General features: G+C 35.2%; 1 protein-coding gene across 1 annotated transcript in view; it reads left to right on the top strand.

Annotated features, from left to right (window-relative positions):
• LOC136027523 (coatomer subunit gamma-2-like) overlaps positions 1–6,265 on the top strand; it is a gene marked incomplete in the record, with an annotated part of 39,610 nt that extends 33,345 nt beyond the window's left edge. The window contains 1 exon segment of the mRNA XM_065704872.1: positions 4,853–6,265. Coding sequence (XP_065560944.1) covers positions 4,853–6,144 — 1,292 coding nt within the window.
• Positions 6,266–13,651: the final 7,386 nt, after the last annotated feature.

Here is a 13,651-nt window from a genome sequence, read left to right as displayed (position 1 = left end):
CTCTCTCTCTCTGTCTCTCTATCTATCTTTAAGGTCAATTGATTATGCATTAAATTCTGGATCTAACAGTGGCCTCTCCAGGCCTCACGTTGGGAGTTGTTTGGATGGTAAAAAGCACATAAATTGCTAGCTTTTCTCTCAGAACCCCCCCCCCCACACACACAAAAAAAAATAAATTACAGAAGGACAGTATATCCTACAGGGACTTTGTGTAGTGTTGGCACTTCCCATCTACTTTTCTGCTGAGTTTTGTCTAAATTGTGCAGTTCCCTAAAGCGGTGACATTTATTCTTCTCTTTCCTAATATCAGTAGTTCTACCTCGACTTAAGGGATGATGACCATATTTAATTCTGAGCTAACTCTGAGTAACTTCTCACTGTTCCGGAAATGTGAAAGTAACTCAGCAGGAGATATTATAGATATTCAAGAAGAAGAAAGTTTTGAGAAATTAAGGGAAAGGCATACAAAGGACAAGGGAAGAAGATAGAACACTTGGGGAAGTAAGCTTTTATATTTTTGCAAGGAGCACGGTTTGATTATGGTTAATTGGAGGTTTGGAAAAGATAAGGATAGGAGAGAGTTTACATGTTATTCGGGTAAGAACTCAAGTTTAAATGATTATATTTTAGTAGATGGTCGTCTTTTGTCGTGTTTTGCGGATTTTGGGGTATTGGAAATAGTTGGCTCCGACCATTTGCCATTGCTGTTAGAGATCAGAGTGGAAAATCGTCGACAGAAAAATAAGGTTATAGAAAAGGTTTCGGAAAAGAGTATACTAGATTAAAAAAATATATATAGATATAGAGAGAGTAGTGGATATTAATGATGAAGATTTATTTAAGGTTAATGTAAGAAACAAAAATTTAGAGAAAGAGATAGAGAAGATTATTGAGTTTGTTTAGTAGGAAAAGTAAGTGAAGCAGTATGTGATTTAGAAGACCCACCGAGGAAGGTCTGCGAACTACGGGAAGAGAAGAAATCGACGAAAACATTTTTTGATTACGAGTGTAAGGGTCTTCAAGTCATTGTACAAGAGAGTCTGAGGAAAGAACGTTCACCCAACCACAAGAAATAGAGAATAACTTAAGAATTCACAGAGAGAATATAAAGCGGTATAAGAAGATGATAAGAGAGAAAAAACAATGCGAAGCAGTGAAAAAAGAATAAGTACTTATTAAACGATTCAGGAAAAAAGATGCACATCAATTCTGGAAAGCTGTACATAGATCGCTGAAGGGAGAGGCACTCAAGACATGTTCTTTGGAACCTGAACAGTGGGAACAGTACCTCAGGACACAGTCGGTAAACGGAAATCAAATGGACGAAGATCTCCAAAATATTTTACCAGAAATTATACTTTTTGGAGCCTTGACAGAAGGAGATACGAAATTGATAGCACCAATGAAAAAGCTACAGGTCGAGACGGAATTCCACTACGAGTATGGAAAAAGGCAAAATAAGTAGGCATACCAGTTTTAACTGTCGTTTTCTACCACATATTTTTATTGTGCATCTGGCCAATAGAATGGACAACATCTATAGCTGTACCATTATATAAAAAGGAAATAATAAAGAATTCTCGAAATACCGAATTGCATATTTTTATTGTGCAGCTGGCCAATAGAATGGACAACATCTATAGCTGTACCCTTATATAAAAAAGGAAATAATAAAGAATTCTCGAATTACCGAATCACATATTTTTATCGTGGAGCTGGCCAATAGAATGGACAACATCTATAGCTGTACCATTGTATAGAAAAGGAAACAGCAAAGAATTCTGGAATTACCGAATTACATATTTTTATCGTGTAGCTGGCCAATAGAATGGACAACATCTATAGCTGTACCATTGTATAGAAAAGGAAACAGCAAAGAATTCTTGAATTACCGAATTACATATTTTTATCGTGCAGCTGGCCAATAGAATGGACAACATCTATAGCTGTACCATTATATAAAAAGGAAATAATAAAGAATTCTCGAATTACCGAATTGCATATTTTTATTGTGCAGCTGGCCAATAGAATGGACAACATCTATAGCTGTACCATTGTATAGAAAAGGAAACAACAAAGAATTCTGGAATTACCGAATTACATATTTTTATCGTGCAGCTGGCCAATAGAATGGACAACATCTATAGCTGTACCATTGTATAGAAAAGGAAATAGCAAAGAATTCTCGAATTACCGACGAATCCAGATTTCTCCCATAGTCTGTAATATTTTTTGTAAGATAATAGATAGTCGCCTAATAAAATCGCTAGAAGAATTAGGGAAATTAAAAAAGGAATAGGGAGGGTATAGGAAAGATGGGGGTATAATAGAGCAGGTTTTTATTTTGCATAGCATAGTTAGAAAAGGAATCATGAAAAGAGGGGGTAGGATTTCCGTAGCGTTCCTGGATGTAAGTGGGGATTTGGATAATGTGATAAGAGTTATGTTAGTTAAGCAACTTTTGGAGAAAAAACTGCCGGTAAGTTTTGCTAGATTGATTGTAGGAATATTTAGTCCAGTAGGCCTAGTTGTTAGAATACTAGGTAAGGTATCCGGGTGAATTTTGACGGGAATAGGTTTAAAACAGAGATGCTGTTTTAAACCTATTTTTGACGCAACCGAATTTTGACGCAAACTCTGTTTAAAACAGAGATGCTGAGTGTCACCGATTTTGTTCAACGTGTACATTACTGATATACTTGATTCCTTCTAGGAAAAAAGCGCTCCGGAAGTACTGACAAGTGTTTCGAAAATATGCATGCTTTTGTTTGCTGATGATATTGCTCTCACAATCGGCAAAGACATGCAAACATTAAATATAATGGAAGAAGATTCGGATAGGAAAGGATTAGAATTAAATAAGAAGGAAACGGTAATTGTAGTTTTTAGGAAAGGTGGAAAATTAAGGAGAGAAGATGGATTTAGATTTAAAAGTGATTCTATAGAGATTGAAAAAGAATTTGTGTATTTAGGGGTTAAGTTTTTTTTTGGAATGGTAAGTATGCACAGGAGGTTAAGCATAGAGTACAAAAGGGAAATCTATGTCTGAATTTAATTTTAAAAAGTGAGGTTGGGAAGAGCAATGCATAAATATTTATTTGGGACTAAACTCCTCCCGGTTATGCATTAGGGGTGTGAGCTGTGGGGTTTTAGAGAAAATGAGGAGTTGGAGAAAATGCAATGGAATAATTTTAAGAGAGTTTTTTTGGCCCATAAATCCAGCGTTTTACTGGAGGAAGATTTGGGACTAAGTAGGCTAAGAAAAAATAGCTTAATAAGAGTGGTGAAGTTTTGGATAAAAATTTTAAGAAGTAAAAAAGGGGCTAGCGAAAGAAGCCGATTTTAATTTGTTGGAGAATAAGATAGAGGTAGGGTGGCCGCAGGACCATAAGTAAATTTTAAATGAAGTAGAATATTCGTATTTTTGGAATGAAAGTAAGGGATCAAGGTAAAAAAAAAGGTCACACGAGCAAGGATTACTTTTGTGGCATCACGGAAGGAGGTCTCGGCATCTCTGAGTCTGTATAGTATGATGAAGGACACGTAAGGGGAAGGAGTTTATTTTTAAGTTGGGGTTGAAAGAGAAGAAATAAAATGTATTTTGAACTTAAAGGGAAAGTCGATTGATATTGGGGAAAGAGACAGGATATTTAGGGGTCACAGTGTTAACCCAGTCCCTTGTCCGATGTGTGGGGAAGATGAAAAGGATATTTTTCATTTTTTGCGAAATTATAAGGAATTAGTGGATTTAAGAAATGAGTGTTTTTTGTTAGTGTTGACAGATAGAAGGTGGATGGAAGGGATTGTAGGATCACAAGTTAAAAGGAGATTAAGGAATTTGGCTAAGTATGTTGAAAAAGGCTTTCTTTCTTTTTTCGTTTTTCTTTTTGACTTATCTGTGTTTTTATTCGCTTTGTTATGTTTATGTTTTTTTTTTTCTATGGCCTAACGGCTTTTTTTGGAAATATATACATACATATTAAGGTCGCCAATTCACAAAAATGTGGGTAGGGTGGGAGTAAATGTATTTTCCAAATTTAGTAAGAGTCCAATTTTGTTTTCTTTTCGATTTTGTTTAACGAAAGTACCAAGAAAAAATATTTAAAAAAATAACTAAAAGTATCTTCCAAAACCTAGGGGGGGGGGGGATTACCCATGACCTTTTGGAGAATGTAAGTGGGAGGGGTGGGTACAAGGATCTTTTGATATTTAATGGAGATTTGAAAGAGCTTCTATTTTCTGAAATGAAGGCGGGGGGATTTTTATATTTTCTAGGTGAAAATAAAAAAGACCTTTTCATAATCTAGGGGGCATTGGCTCCCCTCCAATCGGTGCCCCTATTAAAGGGACCATGGTTGGAGGCTCGGTTGAAGTGGAAGGGGACTTTGGGTTTTTCTCCCTATAATTATCAATATTGTTTTTCTTTTTCCTATGATACATCTTATTTTCTGTATTATTCCAACTATTTCAAGTGTTTTGAAGTCCCTCTCCCCTAAAAAAATATCAAAGAGCTACTACCCCTATAAGTAAATACCAATCTTTCTACTGAATACATAAATAGATGCCCCGTACCTGCTTTTACAGATTTTGAATTGGTTTTGCGTCTCATGACACCAAATAGTTTATGCATTTTAAAAGACAGGAGCAGCATGTATTATCAAAATCTTTGGGAGGAATAAAAAGAAAGATTTAGATCTTTAATAACCCACCTAACTGGTTGTCTTATTTACTTGATTTTTTAGTTTTTCTTATATGTATCCTTTGGCCACCCCAGAATAACCCCACAGCATGTCCCTAGCATTGCCTTTTTTGGCTATTTTACTAAGTATAGAGATTTTATTTTTTGTTTTAGGTCTGGTTTACCTGTGTGAGTTTATTGAAGACTGCGAGCACACTTCTTTAGCAGTTCGCATACTATACCTGTTGGGCCAAGAAGGTCCAAGAGTCAAAGACCCTCGTCGCTACATTCGTTATATCTACAATCGTACTCAACTCGAGAATTTCGCTGTTCGAGCTGCTGCTATTTCTACCCTCGCTCGCTTTGGGGCACTCTGCCAAGACCTTTTGCCAGATGTCTTAGTTTTGTTGGATCGCTGCAAAATGGATCCCGATGATGAAGTTCGCGACCGAGCAACGATGTTTCGTTTTTTACTAACTCAACCTCTGCTTAAAAACCTGTATATATTAAGCAAGCTTGAAGTATCTCTCCCTATGCTCGAGAAAGCCCTTCTATCGTACATTGAAGCTAGAGATTTTGAAAGGTCATTTGATATAGGGACTGTTCCGTTAGCACCGGCTGAGCAACCACCTACTATTGAACCGATTTTAGCTGCTAGACCAAAACAAATTCAGTCTGACTTACCGCAGGAAAGCTTTAAGTTTCTTCCAAACTTCCCTCAATTTGCCGCTTATGGACCCCTTTTTAAGATGTCAGATCCAATCATACTTTCTGATAGTGACATGGAGCGTTACGTAAAGCTTGTTAAGCATGTTTTCAACAATCATATTGTTTTAGAATTTATTTGTGTTAACACGATGGATAATCAAATCCTTGAAAATGTATCTGTTGAACTTGGAGTTTCCGATGAGTTTGAAGTAGATGCCTCAATCTCATGCCCTGCCCTTGAGTATAATGTAGAAGGTAGAATTTATGTTAGTTTGGCATTCCCAGAATCAGTGAGTAATTCGGTTGACTCCTTCCCAGCAAAATTATTGTATTTACTCAAGGAAGACATAAATGGCAACCCGAATTGCGTCGTTTTGGACGATTACCCAATCAATGAGGTTGAGATTGAAGTATCTGATCACTGTAAGAAGGTTGAGCAATGGAATTTTAATGAATTATGGGAAGAATTGGGAGAAGGCTGTGAAATCGCTGAGACTTTTTTACTTCAAGAGCCAACGCTTAAGGATGCTGTGTGGAAAGTGGCAAATCATCTTGGCCTAAAGCCGTGCATGGACAGTGACTCCGTGCCTAGTGGAAAAACCACCCACACAGTTATGCTCTCTGGGTTGTTTCGGGGAGGATATAATGTTCTTGCTATTGGCCGGATGGGTCTCTCAGAAGAGGGGATTGCTATTAAACTTGTTTTGCGCTCATCCTCGACAGAAATTAGTGAACTCGTTGCTTCCGCTATGGGATGATTGGTTTTCAAGGTGTGGGTTTTACTGGTCTTAAGTTTTTCTTCGAACATGGTATACAATAACGCTTTTTTGTTTGTTTCTCTCTCAATGGATATCTAATAAAAAATTGTATTAACAATTATATTTATGCTTATAAATAAATAGGGATAGACTGAAAATAATTTGGATTCTTGTATTCCGGTTAAACTAGAGTGAGCAGTTTTGATGTTGGGAATTATTATTTTTTTTTTTTCATATTCATATTTTGGCATATTTCATCACGATTGATCTAACTTCATTTCTTTGGAGTGGTCGCTATAACACGTAAGTACCGATTTAAGTTTCATTGGATTCAATATAAAACTGAGTTAATATAGACTGATTCTTTTGTGATAAAATATTGTTTTTATTAAGCAAATGAGTCTATAAAGCAAATTATGTAATGAAAAGAAAATACGAAAGATATATAAGAAATAAGAAAGTAAGGAAAATACAGCAGAGAATTATGGAAAACAGGCTGCCCAGGATACATTATATTAGATACCCACCCTAACCACCTATACTAGTATTTCTGGGGTAGGAGAGACACTTGCTTTATTTCTTTGTCAAGACTTCAAGTTCTTCGCTTTAGTTATTTTATTATTTTTTGTTTTCTTGCTTATACAATATTGCAAACACGCCAAAATGCTGCTTTATTCTAGCTTTCAAAATGCTTACAGAAGAAATTAGGAGGATCTGTTGTTTCGTCAGTCACAGATTAGAACGGCTAATAGAGTAACTTTATTTATTATAAATAAAATTCTCCTGTTTTAGAGAGTATCTACTGAGTTTAAAGAAAATTGAAGTTTCTTTTTTGTATGAATGGACTGTTTTTAAAAAGCTTTTTTTGGTAAAATTTTTGGTAAAAAGGAAAGCCTCTTTTTTTATAGATTTCCAGCCAGTATTCACATAGTGACATCGCTTGACCGTGTTCCTTACCAATATTTTCTGTCTTCTGTCGAATTATGACCAAAATGAACTTATAATTTTTCAGTTGTGGGTGTAAAGGTGTTGATAGAATTTGCTGAGAGATGGGGTGCATGTACCGCCGGAAACAAATCTTTATACCACCAGCCCTACATTCCACATTTTGTTTTGTAAATATTTAGTGGAAATATTTCACCCCCTGCAACCTCCAATGGCTATCCCCATGTACTCAAGTTGTAAGACACTGCACCCTCCTGAAGTTTCTGAAGATCAATTTGTTTTTAATTACTTTTTGAATGCTCAACTACATAACGATTACGTATTATTGATCTCCTTTGATAATGGTGGAGGACTTCAAAAAGAAGAAAAAAAAAACATATTGTTCAATAAGGTGAGGGCTACGCATTATTAGTCTCAATGATAATGATGGAGGATTTTGAAGAAAAGGAAAAGTCTTAAACGGTCGTATGAGATTTGAAGGCTCCGGGGAGTAGATAGTTTTATTTTTCATGTCAATTTTAATCCTGAAAAAGTTAGAAATGAAAAAGTAGTTACTATTTATTCAGTAGGTGATATGTTACTAATAAGAGCAACAGACAAAAACGTATATAATCTATATAAAGGAAAATTACAATGTAAGAGTACGCGCTTCTTCGATGTATATTTGTTTTAAGTGATCGTAAGAATGGAAGAAAATTATAACCTAAAAATTTTACAAAACTACACATGTTCGATGGTGTTAAAGCAAGGGATTTAAACTAAAAATAAGAATAAGAAGAAGCATGGGCATCGAAAAGATATTTAGGGGGCAAAGGCTCAAGAATTACCGAATGATGCCTTTTTTGAAAAGTTTTACAAGGTTCTAAACTGTAAATTTTATTATCCCTTTTGTGTCATTTTAAATTAGCCACTCGTTAGCTTTTAACTGTCAACCTATTGACGTATTTAAGATCCCATCTTAATTTTACAATATATTGTTATTATGACTAAAAAACAAAATTGCGAAGAAGAATTATGAGAAGGTTCTAGCCAATGGAAAAAGGAAAGGTGCATTTTGGTCGAGGCTTCCACTCGAATGTCCTCAGTTTATAAAGTAAATAATGGGAAAAAATGTGCCATGAAATTCTCAGCGGAAAAATCGCTACTTCTGTGTACTGAGGACGGTCGAGCAGAGGTTTCAACCGGAATGTCTACATATTTATCTTTCCTTTTTTCACTGGGTCGAATTATACTCGTTTTTTTTTTCGCAACTTTTTCTCTTTGTCATGAACTCCCGCTGTGGTCTTAGAAATTTTTTTTTTTTATGATTATTGTTTTTATTTAGAAATCTTCTGCCTACTGGTATGCTTTCGTCAGAAAGTTTGAAAAGCCATCCTTTAGCTTTTTCAGGTTTATGAAAGTAATTTGCCAAAAATCTAGCTGGGCTGTTTTACAGCAGAATTGGAGCTTTGGCAGTTTGGTATAACAGTTTTCAGATTTGAAACCAGACTAAAAAATACAGTTGATATCGTAAATGGACAGTAGCTTCCTCCCGAGGGTCCATGTACTGTTAAAGACATTTTCTGCGTCGCCCGTTTCTATCAGCATGGCTGAAAGTAGTTTCTCTAGCTTGAGAAGATTAAAAAATGCCTTAAAAATTTAATGGCAAAGACTCTACCGTACGGATCTGTAAATCAAAATAATCACAGGGATATTTCTGTGACACAGAAGAAACGATTTAATTTCTGGTAGAAATAGATCAAGGAAAAAAACACTCTGTGAAATAAAATGACTGAGCTCGTTTAATTGATATCCAAGCTTAATATCTTTCTATAGTCGAATAACATCTTACAATGGTATACTTTCCATAAAATGGTCGAATTTACAGTTTTGTTGATGAATTTTGTTTCCTGTGTGTTCATGGACAGTGCTGGCATCTAAAATGTCACTTGCGATGATTGGAATGAGCTCAGATCCGTTCAAGGGGGTGGTAAGGGGGAATTAACTGGCTCAGCTGCCCCGGGGACTGCTGTTAGGTGAGGACGGGGATATTCCCGAGTTTTTGCAGACACACGATTTAGATATCCTGGAAAAACAAAGCATCTTGGTGTTACTCGCCACTTAACTGTGCTGAGATTATAAGTCCCATAGAAGCGTTTAGTGCAAAAATGTTGTAGTATAGTGCGAAAATGTTCTTGTGGAACAGACACAAATATTGTTTAACCCCTCCACCATAAATTCACGTCAACAAATTTAAAGTGTCCTGGTCCTACCCTTCCTTTTCCTAGCAGTACATATGATTTTTTACTTCATACCCCAAGCCTTTCTTGAGATATTACAAATACGCTATGTTAATGACCTGGACACATGCAGTGAACTTTGATTTACTCCCCCCCCCCAAATCTAAGCTTGAGGTCCACTTGACCCCTCAGCTCAAGCCTCGATAATAGTTCCACTTTGATCCTTACATCCATTCACAATGTAAAACATATGTTAAAAAATTACCAGTTTAAATGATTTATTATCCTTGCCCTTGATGTCGATTCTGAGATCCGGATGAGAAGGTCGAAAACTCAGTAGGAAAATTTATAAATTTTGCGAAGTAAGTTTTTTAGTGAGCTCTTTAGTTATTAAATATAGTTAAAGCCTAATCAGAATCTAAAATCACCGTGCCAATTTGAAAAAAGTCGAGGATTTGGTTGGATGTTGTACAAGCTTTTAATATTATTCCTCTCTTCCATTTGAAATCCAAGTTAATTTTCTAGAAGGAATACTTCGAAATCCGAACTTGGTTAACTTTGTCTTTTCATGGCTTTCCCAAATCGGCTTAATTTAAATTCAGAATAAAATCTGTTTCTAACCTGAAATAAAATAATCGTCTATCGAATTTACTGTTTTTTAGTTGGTTTGACCTATTTTATTTTTCATCTTTTTTCACCAAAGTTGAACTGTGAGCAATAATCTTACCAAAATTTGGCCTCGGTTGCAAAAGTTCGAGAATCCACGTTCAACAAACGGCTTCTTAGAAACATCCTTAACTAAGAATCGTTGATTTGAGATAAATTTTGTATCCAAGTTTTAAAACAGAAATAACGATTGAAGGTTATCCTCTAGTTTTCAGTATGCGAAATCCGAAACAGAACAAAACTATTGTAGCTTTTTCAATATTATCATAGATCCAATCAGTTTAAATCTTATGTCAATTCATGACATTGTGAGGTCGTTTTAAGAAACAAGACTTGGTCTTTTTTTTTTTTTCTTTTTTTTGTACGAAAAATGACACTTTTTAATCCACTAAATTCGAAATATTTACCGCTTCGCGGCATACTGAGTCACTTGAAAAACGGAAACAGATAATGCTTAATTTCAAGATTAAATTTAAAATCCCAAGATGCGAAAATTTTGCAATGAAAAACGCTGGAAACTAGAGTACAAGGAGGGAACGACCAAAGGGATGACTAATTTCGATTAAGATCTACCTTGAGACAAGAAATAGATCTTAAATCGGAAGATAAGATCTTTGAAAGAATTTTTTTTATTCCTGCTAACCACGTCAAATAAATTGTCAAACTATGTTGCAAGGAATAAAGCTCCTTAAGAAAATCTTCTGAAATTTTTTGGGGATCTAACCTCTGCCCTCCTTAAATACACTACTTACTCCGTCTATAAGATCTTACTCTGATTTTCTTGTTAAAAATCAATATTGACAGACTTTCATAAAGTTACTTAGTACGTTACCTTACTTAGCACACCGAAATCAATAAATCACTGCAAAAGCATAAGGCTAAACATAAGCAGTTTGACGGTACGCCGATAGTACGCTAGTGCACCATCAAAATCCTTCTTCACAATGGCGCGTCTTTCATTGCTGGCATGTAGCCGACAAATCGGCGTGGCGTTGGGTCTACCGGAGAGGCTAAGTTTTTAAAATGGGTGCTATACCTATGGAGCAGGCTCGGCACCCTGATATATTCAATCACCACTTAACCAAAATGTTGCGTTAGCTATTAGCCATTAGTGGTTAGCCATTAAAAGGTAGGACAAAAATTAGAAGCTATTTTTGTGCAATAAGATAACAAACGACTTAAGAGAAAGAAAACAAGCTTATCCGAAGTTGAAATTTATAAATTGAAGTGAATTAAGTTGAAATAAATTGAAGTGTTTCACGTAAAGAGTTGGAAACCATTATTTAGACAGATATTTGACAAGTAAGGGCTATATTTAGACAGATAGGACTATTCTATGAGAAATTACACAGTTATGGCAACAAGCGCTCATTAGGGAGACTAAGGTTTTAATATGCTGGACACGCGTAGCTTTTTTGGGAGCCAATTTACTGAATCGTCATCGATTTGCAAAGATGACAGCACCGATTTGAGTTTTGAAAATTTTCTAGTTCTCTAAAATGAAATTTTAATAATAAAGAATTTACAAATGATAATGATAAAAAAACTAAATGATAAGTTGAGAACAATCATACAACTATTAATAGCCTTGGTGTCCATGATATTTGATTTGAAAATTTTATGTAAAGAGCATTATTTTTGTACCGCTATCGTTCGCCTAGTGATTTGTTGAAATCTGTCACCGAAAATGGTACTTGTATCGGGCCCTAAACTGGAGGTCGAATATTCGACTAAACATCAGGCATTTTGATGTTTGGAAGTGTAAGTGACAATATTCTGGGAAGATATTTTGACACCTTAGCTACTAGAAAAAATGAACGCATGTTCCTCCACCCCTCCTGGAAAAATATTTGCGGTTAGCCCTGGTTTTAGTTCTGTTTTTGTAACTTTTGCAATATTAGCTCTTAAATTTTTACTCTTAGATGGCATTGATCTGTTCGTGAATTCAAAAACTTGGCAGCGTTCCTATCTTTTATGTCTAAGTTAAATAGTAACTCAGTTGAATGCAGTAATGAAGCTTCAATGTGCTAATCAACATTAGGATATGGTTTTTGTAGAAATATCCGTAAAATAACTTCAGGAGTGAATATTGGAAACATTAATCATGGCAAGTTATGTTGATGAAGTAGGAATTGGAGATTTTGTATTGTTAGATGAAATTACCACAGAGAGCTTTTTGGTTAACCTCCAGAAAAGGTAAACATGTCAGAGTCCTATTACTTTTTTATATTGCGTAGCATAATGTTTTTAAAGTTGGGTAAAATTCTAGTTAATTGATTTACCCACCTCCCTCTAGAGGGTCCTGAAGTTTGCCTACATGACAGGTCCTACCTATTGAAATTTTGACATAACAACAGTTTACCTTAATTTTCAGTTACTAGTTGCTTTTTCTCTGCCTTTAGTTCTGAAATTGCAATTGCTGTTATTTGAGTAGAATTTGGAGCCATATCAATGTTTTTTTTTTTTTTTTTTCAAAATCTAGGAAATGTATTTGTATATCTTTAAAACCTTATCAAATGGAATTGAGCAAATTTAGGAAGCTGAAAACAATTTTATTGTAGTTCAATTAAGCAGAAGATCTATTTTGCAAGGTTTTACTTTTATAACACACATATTATTTAAGGTCATCAAAGGTCAGGGCCCTCTAGAGGGAGAAGGAGTGGAGGTAGTTGCTTCAAAATACCTTCCTGTGACATACTTTAGTCTGTAGATTCATCTTTGAAAGTTTCATTTTCCTAACCTAAACCCTTTCTGAGATAGCAAGAAGTCAATTAACTAGAATTTAACCTAAAGTTGTTGTATAGTTATTCTCCAGAAGTAGACTTGCTAAAACAAAAATAAATATTTCAAGATTGCTAAATTTATGGTCGATTTGTATGGCTTTATTTGTGTTTTTGACAATTAATTCCCAGACTTTCCCTCCAGATGGTGTCATGTAGCCTTGTCCCTGCTGGTTCTCTTTGGCTATACAAGGCCTAGGTTAGGCTAAAATTTGAGGAGAGGGTCCATGCCAAAACTCCAGATGACAGGGTTGTTACTATATTGTGTTTATTGCCATAAAAATTCCATCTAAACCCCCATATCCATCATTGACAGCAAGTTGAAATTCCACAACCACATTCAGCATGTTGTTTCCCAGGCAAATTCTGGTCACTACCTATTGAAACACAACTACTAGTAGTCGGGGCATCCCAAGCCTCTTTTCATTGGGGAGAGGGGAACTTTGTAGATTTTACCAAGTCACTACCTGATTTTTACCAAATAAAAAAGAAGATTAACCTTTAAAAATATTTTAACATGTATAGATTGTATAGTATATCTAAGATCCTAATTAGAGAGAGAAATTTGCCTAGTTTTCATTCTTCTTCACTTTTGAAGTATCCAAGACAAGTCACAGTGGTAAAAAAAAACTAAAGAAAATAAACAAAATCCAAAAAACTTGTAAAAAAATCCATAACCAGGATTATTTTTCTGGGGGGGAGTATAAAAGAAAATAAAAATTGATTTTCTGCTAGGAGGGGGGTTATCTCTGCAAAGTGGTGTTTTGCATGTTTTTTTTTTTTTTTTGGGGGGGGGTAATTACCAGCCACTGATGGATAATTGGTGATAGTTATAACTTTAAATGATACACTGATGATCTAATAAATTGTAATATACTCAAAATAAAGTATTCTCCA

The sequence above is a fragment of the Artemia franciscana genome, chromosome 5 (assembly GCF_032884065.1).
Source record: "Artemia franciscana chromosome 5, ASM3288406v1, whole genome shotgun sequence".
NCBI lineage: Eukaryota > Metazoa > Arthropoda > Branchiopoda > Anostraca > Artemiidae > Artemia > Artemia franciscana.
The sequence above is the reverse complement of the archived record's forward strand: the minus strand, read 5'-3'. Positions and strand labels throughout refer to the sequence as shown.